Source organism: Salmo salar, chromosome ssa04, assembly GCF_905237065.1.
Source record: "Salmo salar chromosome ssa04, Ssal_v3.1, whole genome shotgun sequence".
Classification (NCBI taxonomy): domain Eukaryota; kingdom Metazoa; phylum Chordata; class Actinopteri; order Salmoniformes; family Salmonidae; genus Salmo; species Salmo salar.
Window position 1 is genome coordinate 28,811,966 of NC_059445.1, and position 17,740 is coordinate 28,829,705.

Below are 17,740 nucleotides of genomic sequence, written 5' to 3' on the forward strand. Positions count from 1 at the left end.
TGTCATGGCTTTAGAATCATCTGATAGGCTAATTGACATCATTGGAGTCAATTGGAGGTGTACCTGTGGATGTATTTCAAGGCCTACCTTCAAACTCAGTGCCTCTTTGCTTGACATCATGGGAAAATCTAAAGAAATTGTTGACCACCACAGGTCTGGTTCATCCTTGGGAGCAATTTCCAAATGCCTGAAGGTACCACGTTCATCTGTACAAACAATAGTACGCAAGTATAAACACCATGGGACCACGCAGCCATCATACAGCTCAGGAAGGAGACAACAGCAAAGGACCTTGTGAAGATGCTGGAGGAAATAGGTACAAAAGTATCTACATCCTCAGTAAAACGAGTCCTACATCAACATAACCTGAAAGGCCGCTCAGAAAGGAAGAAGCCACTACTCCAAAACCGCCATAAAAAAGCCAGACTATGGTTTGCAACTGCACATGGGGACAAAGATCGTACTTTTTGGAGAAATGTCCTCTGGTCTGATGAAACAAAAGTAGAACTGTTTGGCCATAATGACCGCAGCAAGCCAAAGAACACAATCCCAACCGTGAAGAACAGGGGTAGCAGCATCATGTTGTGGAGGTGCTTTGCTGCAGGAGGGACTGGTGCACTTCACAAAATAGATGGCATCATGAGGGAGGAAAATGATGTGGATATATTGAAGCAACATCTCAAGACATCAGTCAGGAAGTTAAAGCTTGGTCGCAAATGGGTCTTCCAAATGGACAATGACCCCAAGCATACTTCCAAAGTTGTGGCAAAATGGCTTAAGGACAACAAAGTCAAGGAATTGGAGTGGCCATCACAAAGCTCTGACCTCAATCCCATAGAAAATGTGTGAGCAGAACTGAAAAAGTGTGTGTGAGCAAGGAGGCCTACAAACCTGACTCAGTTACACCAGCTCTGTCAGGAGGAATGGGCCAAAATTCACACAACTTATTGTGGGAAGCTTGTGGAAGGCTACCCGAAACGTTTGAGCCAAGTTAAACAATTTAAAGGCAATGCTACCAAATACTAATTGAGTGTATGTAAACTTCTGACCCACTGGGAATGTGATGAAAGAAATAAAAGCTGAAATAAATCATTATCTCTACTATTATTCTGACATTTCACATTCTTAAAATAAAGTGGTGATTGTAACTGACCTAAAACAGGGAATTTTACTAGGATTAAATTTCAGGAATTGTGAAAAACTGAGTTTAAACGTATTTGGCTAAAGTGTATGTAAACTTCCGACTTCAACTGTATATACTGTATTCTACTCTATTCAGGCCATCCTATTCAACTATTGCTGTACATATACCATTATATCCTTTTTTAAAATGTATTTCACCTTTATTTAACCAGGTAGGACAGTTGAGAACAAGTTCTCATTTACAACTGCGACCTGGCCAAGATAAAGCAAAGCAGTGCGACAAAAACAACAACACAGAGTTACACATAAACAAACGTACAGTCAATAACACAATAGAAAATCTATGTACAGTGTGTGCAAATGTAGAAGAGTAGGGAGGTAAGGCAATAAATAGGCCATAGAGGCGAAATAATTACAATTCAGCAATTAACACTGGAGTGATAGATGTGCAGATGAGGATGTGCAAGTAGAGATACTGGGGTGCAAAAGAGCAAAAGGATAAGTAACAATATGGGAATGAGGTAGTTGGGTGTGCTATTTACAGACTGGCTGTGTACAGGTACAGTGATCGGTAAGCTGCTCTGATAGCTAATGCTTAAAGTTAGAGGGAGATATAAGACTCCAGCTTCAGTGATTTTTGCAATTCGTTCCAGTCATTGGCAGCAGAGAACTGGAAGGAAAGGCGGCCAAAGGAAGTGTTGGCTTTGGGGATGACCAGTGAAATATACTGCACCTACTGGAGCGTGTGCTACGGGTGGGTGTTGCTATGGTAACCAGTGAGCTGAGATAAGGCAGGGCTTTACCTAGCAAAGACTTATAGATAACCTGGAGCCAGTGGGTTTGGCGACAGATATGTAGTGACGGCCAGCCAACGAGAACATACAGGTCGCAGAGGTGGGTAGCATATGGGGCTTTGGTGACAAAACGGATGGCACTGTGATAGACTAAATCCAGTTTGCTGAGTAGAGTGTTGGAGGCAATTTTGTAAATGACATCGCCGAAGTCAAGGATCGGCAGGATAGTCAGTTTTACGAGAGTATGTTTGGCAGCATGAGTGAAGGAGGCTTTGTGCAAAATAGGAAGCAGATTCTAGATTTCATTTTGGATTGGAGATGCTTAATGTGAGTCTGGAAGGAGAGTTTACAGTCTAACCAGACACCTAGGTATTTGTAGTTGTCCACATATTCTAACTCAAAACCGTCCAGAGTAGTAATGCTGGACGGGTGGGCAGGTGCGGGCAGCAATCGGTTGAAGAGCATGCATTTAGTTTTACTAGAATTTAAAAGCAGTTGGAGGCCACGGAAGGAGTGTTGTATGGCATTGAAGCTCGTTTGGAGGTTTGTTAGCACAGTGTCCAAAGAAGGGCCAGATGTATACAGAATGGTGTCGTCTGCGTAGAGGTGGATCAGAGAATCCCCAGCAGCAAGAGCGTCATCATTGATATATACAGAGAAAATAGTCGGCCCGAGAATTGAACCCTGTGGCACCCCCATAGAGACTGCCAGAGGTCCGGACAACAGGCGAGGCAGTCATTTGAGAAGCCAAGGCTATTGAGTCTGCCGATAAGAATGCGGTGATTGACAGAGTCAAAAGCCTTGGCCAGTTCGATGAAGACGGCTGCACAGTATTGTCTTTTATCGATGGCGGTTATGATATTGTTTAGGACCTTGAGCGTGGCTGAGGTGCATCCATAACTAGCTCGGAAACCAGATTGCATAGTGGAGAAGGTACGGTGAGATTCGAAATGGTTGGTGATCTGTTTGTTAACTTGGCTTTCAAAGATTTTAGGAAGGCAGGGCAGGATGAATATAGGTCTATAACAGTTTGGGTCTAGTGTCTCCCCCTGGTGTCTCCCCCTGACCGTGGCAGCTTTCCAATCTTTGGGGATCTCAGACGATACGAAAGAGAGGTTGAACAGGCTAGTGATAGGGGTTGCAACAATTTCGGTGGATAATTTTAGAAAGAGAGGGTCCAGATTGTATTCTTCAGATATACTACAAATCCTATCCATATACTGTCCACAATGTCTATACATCCCATCTCACACACACACACACACACACACACACACACACACACACACACACACACACACACACACACACACACCGCACACACACGCACACACACACACATACACATAATATTTCTATATTTATTAATTCCATTCTTTTACTTTTAGATATGTGTGTTTTGTTGTGTATTGTTAGATATTACTGCACCAATACAATTTGATTTGATTGAAGGCTGTTCTGAGGGCAAAAGGGGGTGGTGCAAATATTAGGAAGGTGTTCTTAATGTTTTGTACACTCAGTGTATATTATTATGCTTTTAAATGACAAGAGAACTGTCTTTGGCTTCTTGTATTGTGTTTTAGGTCATTGGTAGTTGAGCAAGAAAATATAAACAATTGTATCAGTTTAGTAGGCCTATATTCTCTTGGTTTAGGTCTGTAACTGTTTATAATGAAGTAACTAATGAATTAACAAATTAAATAAACAGTATGTATATGAAAAACATAAATATACTGCATAATTGTATATAATATACAGGTTATGAGTACCCCATTGATGTTTTAATGGTCTCCCATTACACATCACCTCATACAGCCTTTGGTAACTTCACCCTTTTCACTCAAGTCTTTACACAAGCTGGTCTCGAACAGGCAGTGTGTGGTAGCCATGGTAACTGACTAAAGCATTACCATCTGTGTCTACCAATGGGAAATGTCATAAATGATGTATCAGCATGGCAGGGCACATGGTGCATACAAATACCTCTCTACACTGGCACTCTAAAAGTATTCTCTGAAACACCACAAAAAAAGTAACACAACCCAGGGATATGTCTAAAGCAGGGGTGTCAAACTAATTTAGCCCTGGAGCCACATTTGGTCTTCACCAAGTTGCTGACCCACTGCTGTGCCGTGCCATGAAAAGTAGAGAGGGAAAAATGTATTAATCTATCATTTTTTCACGTTTTGCTATATCTGATATCTTCCTGATGCTGTCAAAATTTGCAAAATCTCCTTCCATCATTTTTTATTTTTAGTTAAGTATTTTTATTTTTTTATTTTACCTAGACAAAATGGTGGGCCATAATTAAATCGTCTTTCTATTATATACAGTAGTCTAATAAGACATTGTTTGCAACATATTTCAAAGGCCAATTTACACGTCTTATACTTTCATCACCACCCAATTGCATACCTCTAAAATGTGCTTTGAGAAAGCGATAAGTGTACATTACAATACAGTCTACCAAAATGAGAGAGCTTTGAATTCCAATCAAACATAGTGGACCTGAGTCCTCTGCTGAGGCACACTCAGACCTCAGAACTACATGAAGAATATTAATGAAACTCCACCACGGCCAAGAGAGAAAGCATTTCCCAATAAGAAGATAGGGTGCTACACAGGGCCGGATTACCGAACTGGCACGCAGAGCACGTGCCCCCCGACCTCCAGAAAGCATATGATAGCAAAATGTGTAGAATAACAGGACATTAGCTTGAAAACTGCAAAATGTTCTCTGAGCCTCATGGCAAAATGTGAACAAAAGCATGAGATGAGCTATAAAACAGCAATTATTTTCAATGCCCCATGGCAAAAAGTATAGAATTGCAGGAAATTTGCTTTAAAACTGCAACATTTTCTCTTGGGAGGGGGACCCCAGACCCCAAATGCCATAGTCCGGCCCTACATCTACAGCAGGCTTAACAGTGTGTGTATGTGTGTGTTTGTACAGTATAGTTAAGCTTAAGGGTTAGGTATATGGTTTTGGGGTTAAGGTTATGGTTATGGTTAATGTTTAGTGTTAGGGTTTTTGGAGTTAAGGTTAGGGTTAGGCTAAGGGTTAGGGTTAGGTTTAAGGTTATGGTTAGGGAAAATAGGATTTTGAACGGTCAAAATTCATAATCTACAAAAACTCCAAAAATGTCACTAAAATAAAGCTGTGTGTGTGTGTGTGTAAGCACATGTGTATATGTGTGTTAGAGGACGTGACCGTATGTGTGCATCAATGCGCACGTGCGCCTGTGTGAAACCTCACTCCAACCGAGGGAACTTTAAGTACGGTTCGGTTCGCTAGCACAAACAGCTGCCAGTGTTTACTGTACGGACGCGCGGTTGTCTGTCTGACTGTGGTTGACGTTCCTGACCTCTGTTCTTTTGACCTTTCACCCCCTCACAAAGCACTTTAAAATGCAGTCAGAGCTGCTGGAGGCATTTTCTCTCTCTCTCTGGGAGATATAGTGGTGTGGGGGATGGGTGAACAATAATATATGGGCCCTTTGTAAACAGCTGCCACCGAGGAAGCTGTGTTTGGGTTACAGTGAAAGGTTGTTGAGCCACCGAGTAGACAGAGGCAAATCATACAAAAGGGGAACTACCAGACAGAACGTCCACTGCGGAGAAGTAGCCTAGTAGGTACAAATATGACATTTGTTTGTGGTTTGACATAGAGGTCTTCACCGATATACACGAACCCGATAACCTGAGATCCGATCCGGTATCCGAACATGTCGGATCCAAAATTCAGTAGTTGACCCTTGGAAGCCGGATTGGATCAAGCTAGGTGGCTACCGACCTCGGATCTGCCTGAAAATATGTAATATACTCACCAGTTCCTAAATTATATTTGAAGAAGAAAGTATCCTGAGGAAAATAAATATCCTCTATAAATAACATTTGCTACACATGGCAGTTGGTTCAGTCAATAACATTAATCTCTTAATGCTCTGCCTGTCTGCTTCTCTCGGTCTGGTTTGAGCTCTCCCTATTGTAAACTTGCAACATTGTTTCAACTGGGCGCTCACTGTTTCCCACGCCAAGTAGCTCGGAACAGACACAGCAAAATGTTGCTATAGCCCACCGAGGTGCAGTGGTTACTTTGGCCTATCAGGAAGATTTTGGAAAAATGTTACAAATACAGTGATGAACTACTGTCATTCGCAATGGATGTAAAAAACTCCCTCATTTCGGACATATTTTGGGTCGGATCTGGTCCACCTCGGATCCGTATTGGATCGGGAATTGATTTTTTTTTTTATGGCCGGGTTCTGTTGGTGTCAGTTTAGAATTTCATGGATCCAATTCAGTTCGGACCTCAATTTCAGGATCCGAGAAGAGCTCTAGTTTGACATTATTATGGCAATAACATTTTAATGAGGGTACTTGACCAAAACATTTTTTACCTAAATGCTTAATAAAATTGGACTTTGGATTTGACATACAGTACCAGTCAAAAGTTTGGACACACCTACTCATTCCAGTGTTTTTCTTTATTTGTACTATGTTCTACATTGTAGAATAATAGTAAAGACGTCAAAACTATAAAATAACACTGGTTGAGTGAATGCCAAGAGTGTGCAAAGCTGTCATCAAGGCAAAGGGTGGCTAATTTGAAGAATCTCTAATATAAAATATATTTTGATTTGTTTAACTTTTTTGGTTACTACATGATTCCATATGTGTTATTTCATAGTTTTGATGTCTTCACTATTATTCTATGATGTAGAAAATAGTAAAAATAAAGAAAAAACCTTGAATGAGTAGGTGTGTCCAAACCTTTGACTGGTACTGTATATGATGAGAGTGTTGCACCTCACACATTCATTGGCATATTGCAATAAAACAGAAAGACTGAGTTAATGTAGGTATATAGTGTAGTATATTTTATAAAAATATGTTCATGTTCATCATGAAAAGTCAAAGCCAAAGGGAAGCCACCCCTTTTCTGATTTTCAATGGAGGAGGGGTTCAGAAGTTCCTTCTGAGGCAATCCGCACTACTAAGCAGAATGGCGCTACTGCGCACAAAGTTCAAACAATTTGTGGTTAATTAGGTTTCACATTATTTACGAAAGGCATTCTGTACATTTAACTAAATGTGTAAGTATTTTATCATTTTTAACAGTAAGAAGTTAAAAAGGGAGATAGACACAGAGAAAAGTGTCCACAACACGGCTCGAACCCCAGTTGCCGGGGGGGGGGGGCGTATGTGATGGGAGTCGGGAGTTTAGACCACTACACCAAAGACTCCAACACAGCTGAAATTCTATTTGGAGTGAACCATCCCTTTACGTAAAAAAAATGGACATGGGTGAAGGATTCTATCAAACTATGAGGGTGAGGGCGATGGGTCGGGAGTCTATCTACGAACCTGTCCGTCTTCTTCTTCTCATCCTCCAGGGCCCGGAGGGTGTGCTGCAGACGGTCAGTCAGGATCTCCAGTTCCTGGGTCAGCTTGTACTCCTCACGGAACTGTTCTCCCAGCAGCACCAGGTCACGTGTGGCATCGTGCAACGGGATGTCGCTCAGGTACAGGCCTCTCCGCGTCAGGTCGTCCAGGTTCATCACACTGAACACACAAAGTTGGTGACGCATCATCAGAGGCTGAACACTAAACAGTGGCTGAACACAACTCAACAGGGGCCGTGTTCAGCAGGGCACAACATATAATGCATTATGATTAGCATGTATGCCCCACTTATAATAACTATAATCTTATAATGATTGACTAAATAAGTTACTTGGGTAAGTTGAAAATGTTATACATAAAGACACATCATAAAAACTTGTCCTCTTATGAATGCAGGAGGGCTAGTTACTTTATTTTCTATCCCTTTGCCCAGTATCAAGAGCTCAATTCTCTCATCATAATCACTTTCAATAAACTTCAATCAAACGCACTTCAACGAAAGGTCTAACAGACACAATGCACTCTAGCTGCCACGGTCTCTGATCTAGACATAATATTCAGCTGTAATGACTTGCAAGACTGACTGAACAGGGCCAAACTGATACAGTCGCTGATGAAAAAGTCAAGTCTCTTTCCTTCTGTAAACAACAACACCAATGTTGTTTCACCACCTGCTGGCACCATGCAGGGACACTACTTTCTCTAGATGATCACTTGATAGAAATAAGGTTTTACCAGGTACATGGGGTGCGTTGCAATTATCTTCAAGTGTGAACTTGTTCACTTCCCTTCATTGATTTGAAAGGACATCTAGCCCATGCCAACCAATGCTTCTGGTTGGCATGGGACAATATTTTCATGTTGCACACCTTTTAGTTTTCTTATTAAATGCTTTCAATATTTTACTTGAATTTGTACAATTTATAGTTGGTTTGAGGTTTTTACGTCACTAAAATGTGGATCTATTTAAATGTGAACATATTGTCCCATATACATTATGTAATTTATTGACGGTCTGTAACTAGCCCCATAGAGATATCCAACATGGTCAGTTTGTGGGCATAACTTAAAATCCAACCCAACCCTCTGACATTTTTTGGGGGAAAATACTGACTTTATTACTTAAGTTATCCTATTTGCAATTTTTTGTTACTTCTCGGACTAGAAATGGTGTATGTGACTATTACCAACAGGCCGTTTTCAACCAGAAAATGATTTTTTTTTACAAAATGTACTGCATTGTTAGACTCTTCATCAGCCTGTCTTATAAGATGCTCATAATGATGTGGACTAAATACAGTAACAGCTTGTTTGAGACATATTATAAACCTTGTTATAAGACAATATATAAACGGATGCTTTAAGTAAAGTGTTACCAAAGATTTTATAAAAGGGACAATCTGTTGTTGCTACATCCAATTAATGATATATACACATTGATTCTTGAAGAATATCACTTATAAATTCCTAATGAGCTTAGTTCAGCTGTGACACCCTGTCAGAACCCAAATAGAATCTTGTTTTACTCCAATGTTAGTAAACATTGCAAATGTAAACAAACACTGTATAGCCTAAAAACATGGTTAAAACTATAATTTTGATATAATGGATGGTCAGTCACTGCATCCATAGCTCTGTCTATGAATCTGAGAGTAGTTAAATTTTTCCAGACCCATCCCTCAGCTTTTTACCAAAACAAAGGCGGGGTGTCACTTTGTTATTGTTTCAACTGTAGATTGGCCCTTTAAGGCCAGACCATCTGCTGCACTACAGTAGCTGTGGTTTTGAATCCAATTAGGTTTCACACACAAACCAAGAGACATCCACCCCACGGCATCCATCCAGCACAGCCATCCACCCGAAGGCTAAGACTAAATCCCAAATGGCACCCTATTCCCTACATAGTGCACTACTTTTGACAAGAGCTCCATGTGCCCTTTTGGACACAGCCCAGAACAGCACATTGTCTTTGTCTAACGCCACTGCAGCAGGAAGGCAGAGACAGACTGAAACAGACAAAAAATCTGGAACCAATTACGTCTCGCACTCTCAGAAAACCGACATGATCTTTAAGCTTTTAAGCTATGTAAGGAAAAGGGTGCCATTTGTGATTGGGACACAACCTTTGGACAGCAGATAGTTTTCTAATGCCACAGTGGCAGAACCTGGGAGAACAGAGGAAGAGGATGTTCTCCGCCTCGGGCAGGTAGATCATCTGTCCCTTCAGCCTCAGGCAGCTGATCTCAGCACCAGTCAGCTCGTCCTCGTTCTCCGAAGTCTCCACGTTCAAGAGGCCCTCCTGGAAGGACGTAATACACATGCACACACAAACAGACAGAAATCGCACGCACATGTATGTATGCATGCACATGCAAGCACAAACACACATGAACACACAAGCAGCCAGGACACACAGAAAACATAAATGCAGCTTTCAATCCAGTTTTTCTATTTTATTTTTTATTATTATTTTTCTGGCGTAATTTTAACGTTAAATTAAAAGTTTAAGTAGTGAATATTCTTGGCGTACCTTGCTTCGCAGAACGAAGACAGTGTTGATGTGGGAGAGCATGCCTTGGAAGCTGAAGTCTATGTGTGGACGCACCAGAGAGAACACGGAGGGCAGGTTACAGATGCCCGGCTGGAGCTAAGGAATACAACAGCAAAACACTTCATAAGGGGGTCATACATGCTAATGACAAGTCTTACAATACATTACAACCACATCATAATGCATTATAATTGCAGGCTACCTGTGAAGCCCATATCTGCAATGCATTATAAACACACTCATACTGAGTTATAATGTAGTCATAATGCAGTATAAGAGTAGTTATTTACACACATAAAATCTCATAACATCCTATAACTAAATAGACATAAACCTGCGGCAGCACACGGAAGATGGCATTGCCGCACTGAGTGAGCATCAGGTCCCTGTCGAACATGAGGTGGAAGGGGAAGGCCTTGCAGAAGGTGTAGGGGCTGATCCGGGTCTCCTGCGTGCCGTTCTCCTCGAAGCCGTCCAGATCCTCATAGAAGGCCTCCTCCTCCGAGTCCTTTTCCTCGATCAGGAACTTAATGTGGTCACACTCCTCACTCTTGTGCTGGATCACCTGGTGAAGGAAGAATGGACTTCATAAAGGGAGGAAGGTACTTCCATAAAATTAGAATGAGTGCATGCTATGCTTCCTGTGTTTATATCCTGCTTTACTTTATGGGGACACTCAAAATGGCCGCCAGTCCACCCATTATGGCAAGAGATAATGTAAGAGATACCGGTGGGTGGTTGGTAAACGCATAGACATCGAAATACTGTCTTTATATAAATATCTACGGTTTGGTGTGATGGTTTTAAACACAGTGATGTTCTTGTGAGGGTTACTGCCTGGCCACAACAAGTCCTTTTTAGTCTATACACTGACGTCAGAGTGACGCACACGGTTGCCATGCCAACGGCGGATAACATTTCCAGAAAAGCTGGTGTCACATTTGAAGGGTCTGTCAATTCAGCTCCCCCATTTAATTTTGGGAGAGAAATACATACTGACATCTCTATCTCTGCGATATGATTAGGTTTGATAGTAGAGTTGGCTTTCTCTGAAAATGAGGAGGTATCTTAAGTGCTCAGAGACAAGATTTTTGAAAGGACTATCCAAGTCTATACCAATGGTGTATACTAATTCCACCTAGTGTTTGCTGCATGGACTACTTTGCTATTAAGAATGTGCATAACTTATTCACATATCCCTAGCTTTAAAATTAGAATGACAGATATCAATAACTTATTCACATACTCCTAGCCTTAAAGCTATCATCACACATATCAGTCTAATAATGGTTAGACACTTTAAAATACACTATCTTACACTATAACTGTTAGCTATTTGTTAATTGCATTATGTCACCTTCTGGGTGTACTAACATTCTGCCCCTTCCATAGACATCTGACCCAAGTCAACAGAGACCCACCAGCATCTCAAAAAATGCCCACTGTGGGTGACAAACACCTAGCAGTTGCTAAGACCCAAACAACTCCTGAATTTTAAAAGTCAACCACTGTCCCATTTTGGACTGAAGGCAAGATCCCCAAGCGGCACAGAATCCGAATAGCTACCAAGGCACCCAAAACAACAGTGCCAGAGTTAGGTCTTGGTGTAGTTAGCATTGGCTCGCAAAACTACCTCTTAACTTCATTTATACTGAACACAGAGACATAGAAATGGTATCCACGAGTTCATCTGACTCTGGGGAAGTACATAAAGGGCCTCATTGCCAAAATCCTGAACTATCCCTTTAAGTAATAATATACTTATTTTCTTTGAAACAGCATACCTTCATTTCTATTTCTGTGCCGTGGATCTGTTGGGCCACCGTCTTGATGATGCCGATCACGATGTCCTGGAGCCCCTCCCTCTCCGAGTAGTAGTGCAGGATCAGATTGTTTCCCTTCTCCGCGTCCGTGCAGCGGAAGGACGGAGCCCTCATCCCAGGGTAGATGGTACCTAGGTGGTCGTGGAGGGCATCCAGATTCTGTATGGGGGTTGCATAAATGATTTAAACGGGAGTTTCTCTCCATTAAGATTCCACTTAGACTGGTCCCATATCGGTTTGTGATGTAGAGCCAACTCCTGTGGTCATTGTCATGCCAAACACCATAGGAGTTGGCTACAAAGCATAAACAGATCTAGGAGCAGGAAAGGTTCCTTTAGAATAAGGTTGCATAACTCCAGTCCTCACTCCTTTATCTCAGTTTCAACCCAAAGCGAAGCCCTACATTTTGTGTTTGTAAACAGAGGGTTTGGTCTTGGCAAATCTAAGCATTAAACGTTCAAATAGCTCTTTGTTGACTGTTGCTGGGTGCTATCGTCCTCCATCCGCACCAGCCTGTACCCTACCTGCCCTAAGCTCTCTCCTAGCCTCATACACTAAATCTGAATTTGTCCTGCTAGATGACCTAAACTGGGACATGCTTAAACCACCTGACCAGGTCCTAAAGCAATGGAATTCCCTAACTATTTCTCAGATTATGACCAATCCAACAAGGTATGACTCCAAACACCCAGAAAAGGCTACTCTCCTCGATGTTATCCTCACAAATAATCATGATAGATATCAAATAAAATTGTATTATTCACATGCGCCGAATACAACAGGTGTAGGTAGACCTTACAGTGAAATGCTTACTTACGAGCCCCTAACCAACAGTGCAGTTTCAAAAATATGGATAAGAATAAGAGATAAAAGTAACAAGTAATTAATGAGCAGCAGTAAAAAATAACAATATTTACAGGGGGGTGCCGGGACAGAGTCAATGTGCGGGGGCACTGGTAAGTTGAGGTAGTATGTACATGTAGGTAGAGTTATTAAAGTGACTATGCATAGATGACAACAGAGAGTGGCAGTGGTGTGGAGAGGGGGGTGGGGGGCAATGCAAATAGTCTGGGTAGCCATTTGACTAGATGTTCAGAAGTCTTATGGCTTGGGGGTAAAAGCTGTTTAGAAGCCAGTCTGGTGTTTTCTGTAATGACCTTAGTGATCACTGTTTTACAGCCTGTGTTCGTAATGGCTGCTCAGTGAAATTACCTGTCCGGATTTGTCATAGACACTTGCTAAAAAACTTTAATGAGCAAGCCTTCCTTCATGAACTGGCCTCTGTAAAATGGTATAGAATCAGCTTGATCCCCTCTGTCGAAGACGCTTGGACCTTCTTTTTTGATATTTTCAATGGTATTGTTCACAAATACGCCCCCATAAAGAAAATGAGAATTAAAAACAGGTTCAGCCCCTGGTTCGACAGTGATCTTGCGGACTTACTCCACCTCAAGAATTGAACCTTGTTCTGAACACCTCCAAATCAAAGGTCATGTGGTTTGGTAAGAAGAATGCCCCTTCTTCCCACAACTGTTATTACTACCACTGAGGGTTTAGAGCTTGAGGTAGTCACCTCATACAAGTACTTGGGAGTATGGCTATACGGTGCACTGTCCTTCTCTCAGCACATATCAAAACTGCAGGATAAAATTAAATCTAGACTTGGTTTCCTCTATTGTCTATCGCTCCTCTTTCACCCCAGCTGCCAAACTAACCCTGATTCAGATGACCATCCTACCCATGCCAGATTACGGAGACATAATTCATAGATCGGCAGGTAAGGGTGCTCTCGAGCGGCTAGATGTTCTTTACCATTCATCCATCAGATTTGCCACCAATGCTCCTTATAGGACACATCACTGCACTCTATACTCCTCTGTAAACTGGTCATTTCTGTATACCTGTCGCAAGACCCACTGGTTGATGATTATTTACAAAACCCTCTTAGGCCTCACTCCCCCTATCTGAGATATCTACTGCAGCCCTCATCCTCCACATACTACACCCGTTCTGCCAGTCAAATTCTTTTAAAGGTCCCCAAAGCACACACATCCCTGGGTCGCTCCTCTTTTCAGTTCACTGCAGCTAGCGACTGGAACAAGCTGCAACAAACAATCAAACTGGACAGTTTTATCTCAATCTCTTCATTCAAGGACTCAATCATGGACACTCTTACTGACAGTTGTGGCTGCTTGTGTGATGTATTTTTGTCTCTACCTTCTTGCCCTTTGTGCTGTGTCTGTGCCCAATAATGTTTGTACCATGTTTTGTGTTGCTACCATGTTGTTGTTATGTTGTGTTGCTACCATGCTGTGTTGTTATGTGTTGCTTCCTTGCTATGTTGTTGTCTTAGGTCTCTCTTTATGTAGTGTTGTGTTGTCTCTCTTGTTGTGATGTGTGTTTTGTCCTATATTTATATATTTTTTTTATTTATTTCTCCCAAGCCCCAGTCCCCGCTGCAGGTCTTTTGCCTTTTGGTAGGCCGTCATTGTAAATAACAATGTGTTCTTAACTGACTTGCCTAGTTAAATAAAAGTTAAATAAAATAAATAAATACATTTGAATTACAAGGTCACCTTCCCCAAATCCAAAGATGAGAGGGCGGTCACAGAATTGTTTTGGCACTGTACAATTAAAATACAGGTCATATTTAACTTATGTTGAAGCATTCATGACTTTGAAGAGTACATTGTTTTACATTAGTTTGTTAACTGAAGAAAGATTAAGAAGGAAACTGGAGTGCTTACCTGCAAGAATTCACGGACATTGGAGCCTAAAACACGCAGGATGGTGTCATACCCTGATTCTTGGCAAAACTCAAAAAACATCTTCCCAAACATCTGTAGGATACACCCTGCATCAATCTCTGCAAGATAAAAAAAAAAAGGTATCCACTTGTTGCATACACCATCTCAGTCCCATTGGTAACACTTTACAATAAGTTACCCTTTATAAAGGGTACCATATTTGAAATGTGTTGCCGTACAATTATGTTATGAATAAACTGGTTCAAATAATGTATCTTGTATCTCAAAACATTATTAAAAAAAAACGTACTGAGAACTTTGCTTGCAGCTGCAACAAGGTCGTATGTTTTGGCATCTTCATATATGATTCTGACAAGGAACTGACCCTCTACATCGAGTTGCGCCTCCCTCCTGATAACAAGTAAGAAGAAAATATAATTATTAGATATCATATTAACGTGATTATTACCTATGTAATAAAGAGGCTGTTGACAAGAGCATATGACAACATATTTATTGTCCTCTATAGTATCCATTAAAACTAGCTTCATAACATTGTATGCTGTTGTTTCTGCCTGTGACTGACAGTATAGTGTCTTATATAGTTGTTATTAAGGCTTAATGAATGCATACATAAAGGGCCTTTAGTAAAGTGATACCTACACTTATTGGGTCCAAACAAAAACAATCAGTAACACTTTACTTTAGGGGGGTATACATAAGCCATTCATAACACCGTTATGAAACCAGTCATGACACCTTCATGAATGTTGCAGTACCATTAAACTACCTTTGAGCATTAAGTGCATTGTCGGATTATCTATATTTAGAAGTTACAATGAGAAAATGTATTTGGCATGCTAATAAATAAGACTGTTATATATCCTAATGAGGTCTATTTGACCTGATTACTGAGTTGATCTGAGAAAACAATACTGATTTGCTGTGCTGGCTAGCAACCACTTTTTCTGAGCATGTGATCAGCTGAACAAACACACCAAGCAACGTAAAAATGTAGTGAAAATAAGATTTCATTTTTCAATTGCTCTAGCTTGAATAATTAGGCATGTAATAATGTTGAATTACGTCAGCCAAGATAAGGTTGAGATAACATTAAGATAACATTGTGCTGCAATATTTCTTGGGAGATAAAAATGACCAGATTCCTCAAAACACATTTTTCGGAGAGGCAGCTGTGCATCTGTTCTTATAGGATGGGATGAAAGTCTGGGTCCTGGAAAGCGAAGACTGAGGAAGAAAAATAAACGTGGATCTTGCCAAATATTTGAGCACTTTGAAAAGAGGGGATTGTTATCATAATGCAACAACATTCACAACCTCTCTTTATCACCACTATCAGAAGGCTAATGAAAATTAATGATTGAGTAAAAATATGGCTCGCCTTCTCATAAGAGTGATGTAATTTAAGAATGAATTGATTCATTATATATTGTTTTCTTTTATGTTTGCTGGTGATTTATGGTCACATGTTTTAAGTTACAGATAGGCCAACTACCACTATATCTGCTGGTCATGTATCATCAGTGGAATATCATGACATGGTCATTCGTTATCCACTCTGTTTAGCAATAGGGGGAGATTACTGATTTCAAAATTATAATATGGTTAATGGACATATTTTTGTATTATTATCCATGTCATATTAGTAGGTTACATAAAATTGTGGTCAAGACAATGTAGTAAACAAAATGAAAGTGTAATAACAATGTAAAGTAACAGCAATTGTTATTACATGGTAATTACATAGGCAGTAGCGTAATTTGTTTTTTGTATTTTTGTATTTATTGAGCAACATTAAGGCAGTTATATACAATTTCAAATATTACATGACATTACATTTCATAACACTTTTCACAACACATTAAGTATCTGCCCTCAGGCCACTACTCTCCTACCGCATATCTTCAATACACAATCCATGTGTTCTGTGTAAAGTGTGTTACTACAGTGTTACTTCACAGTTATAGGAGCAACTTAATGTGAAGCGTTAATAACATATCTATGTAATGACCATATCTGCCAATTCTTTGTTTTGCTTTTGCAACATGGCCACATTGAGTTTTTATTCTAATTTTCTGCTTTCAATTATGATATACAAATGCCCTGTGCCATTCACAAATACAAAATAAATCTTTAAACTTACTTGATGTCTTCCCACACTTCTTCGCCATAATTTCTTAATACAAGTAGTTCCAAGGCGTGGTTGACAAAACCATACTAAAACGGAAATAAAACAGAATACAGAAAGAATAGAGAAACATAAATCTGAAAATACTGGGAATAACAAGTATGTAAATAAATGCCTTAGAGTGATGATAGTATTATGATTCCATTGTAATTTCAAGGAAAGGATGCTTAAATTGTACAACAGCAAATAATGTTTTAATTGATGCAGCATGATTATTAGAACAATAAAATCGCAGTCGAATAACGAATTTCAGTGGTAATTTACAGCAAGTAACGTTAGCATGGTGAACGAATACTGTAGCCATAGGCTGATAGCTCGTTCTCATACGGGAAAACACAACACTACACATCAAAATAGCCAGGAATTTAATATGTCGATGTTTACATACCATTTTTACGACCAGTTCTTCCCGATTCCCTATCAATGTAAGTAAACTATTATGTCTAAATTATCACGGCACCTTCACAGTTTGCAGATGTTACGTTGCGTCTCCATTCCTGAAAACATTCCCCATCAAATTGACGTCGATTATGTCCAATGAGAGCTCAAGGAAAAAAATACTCACTCGGCAACCGACCACTGAGGAAGAAGTGAGGGTTGCCCGTTGAAGACAGCGTTGTTTATGAAAACAGTCCCATCAAACGTTTTATTTATCCACTGCAAAATAAAGACTACAGAACGAAACCAACCTATTTAAATTCCACAATCAAATGATAGAAACAAATATTTGGTAGAATAGATTATAAACTGAGTGGTTCGAGCACTGAATGCTGATTGGCTGAAAGCCATGGTACATCAGACCGTTTACTATAGGTATGATAACAACAAAAAATGCTACTGCTCTAATTACGTTGGTAACCAGTTTATAATAGCAATAAGGCACCTTAAAGGGTTTGTGGTATATTACCAATATACCACGGCTAAGTGCTGAATCCAGGCACTCCGCATTGCGTCGTGTGTCATAGCCTACTATTTGACAATGATTTTTAGTTATACAGAAATAACAAAACATGGCAGAAAGCTACTGTGATGTTCAATGTACATGTAACCAGGTCAGAAATCCCGAT

At 40.3% G+C, this 17,740-nt stretch overlaps 1 protein-coding gene across 1 annotated transcript in view; it reads right to left on the minus strand.

Moving 5' to 3' along the window:
• The window catches only part of gucy1b1 (guanylate cyclase 1 soluble subunit beta 1), a 42,359-nt gene extending 25,061 nt beyond the window's left edge, over nucleotides 1-17,298 (minus strand). The window contains 9 exon segments of the mRNA XM_014195554.2: nucleotides 7,305-7,502; nucleotides 9,509-9,642; nucleotides 9,874-9,990; nucleotides 10,229-10,459; nucleotides 11,679-11,876; nucleotides 14,465-14,583; nucleotides 14,775-14,875; nucleotides 16,629-16,702; nucleotides 17,062-17,298. Coding sequence (XP_014051029.1) covers nucleotides 7,305-7,502; nucleotides 9,509-9,642; nucleotides 9,874-9,990; nucleotides 10,229-10,459; nucleotides 11,679-11,876; nucleotides 14,465-14,583; nucleotides 14,775-14,875; nucleotides 16,629-16,702; nucleotides 17,062-17,064 — 1,175 coding nt within the window. The 5' untranslated portion in view covers nucleotides 17,065-17,298.
• Between the last annotated feature and the right edge of the window lie 442 nt (nucleotides 17,299-17,740).